General features: G+C 76.4%; 1 protein-coding gene and 1 long non-coding RNA gene across 2 annotated transcripts in view; one reads left to right on the forward strand and one right to left on the reverse strand.

Moving 5' to 3' along the window:
- The window catches only part of Slc2a13 (solute carrier family 2 member 13), a 332,552-nt gene that overhangs the window by 331,813 nt on the left and 388 nt on the right, over positions 1 to 351 (reverse strand). The window contains exon 1 of the mRNA XM_017797293.2: positions 229 to 351. This exon is cut by the window's right edge and continues 388 nt beyond it. Within this exon, the coding sequence (XP_017652782.2) occupies positions 229 to 351 (123 nt within the window). The remainder of the gene's footprint in view (positions 1 to 228) is intronic.
- The window catches only part of LOC115069708, a 4,873-nt gene that overhangs the window by 275 nt on the left and 4,247 nt on the right, over positions 1 to 351 (forward strand). The window lies entirely within an intron of this gene.

Raw genomic sequence — 351 nt, forward strand, 5'->3', positions numbered from 1 at the left:
GCTGGGTATCCTGAAGAGGGGCTGGGTGGGCTGGGAATGTGGAGAACGGGTGGCGACGGTGCAGCGCTCCAGAAGCCAGACCAGGTGAGGCCGGAGGGGGAGCGGGGCTCCCGGAACTGCGGGGGGCGGACCGCCACGTGGGAAGCGGGGAGCACGGGGCGGGCGCATCCTTCGCCGCTGGGCAGAGGCCGGGCGGGGGCGCAGCCGCCGGGAGGGCGCCCAACTCACCGATGCCGAGCCCCACGACGAGGCGGCCGGCCAGCAGCGTCTCCTTGTTGGCGGCGGCGGCCAGCACGGCGGAGCCCGCGGCGCACAGGGCGCTGGCCAGTAGGATGGCGCCGCGGCGGCCGA

Source organism: Nannospalax galili, unplaced genomic scaffold (genome assembly GCF_000622305.1).
Source record: "Nannospalax galili isolate Female #2095 unplaced genomic scaffold, S.galili_v1.0 scaffold454, whole genome shotgun sequence".
NCBI lineage: Eukaryota > Metazoa > Chordata > Mammalia > Rodentia > Spalacidae > Nannospalax > Nannospalax galili.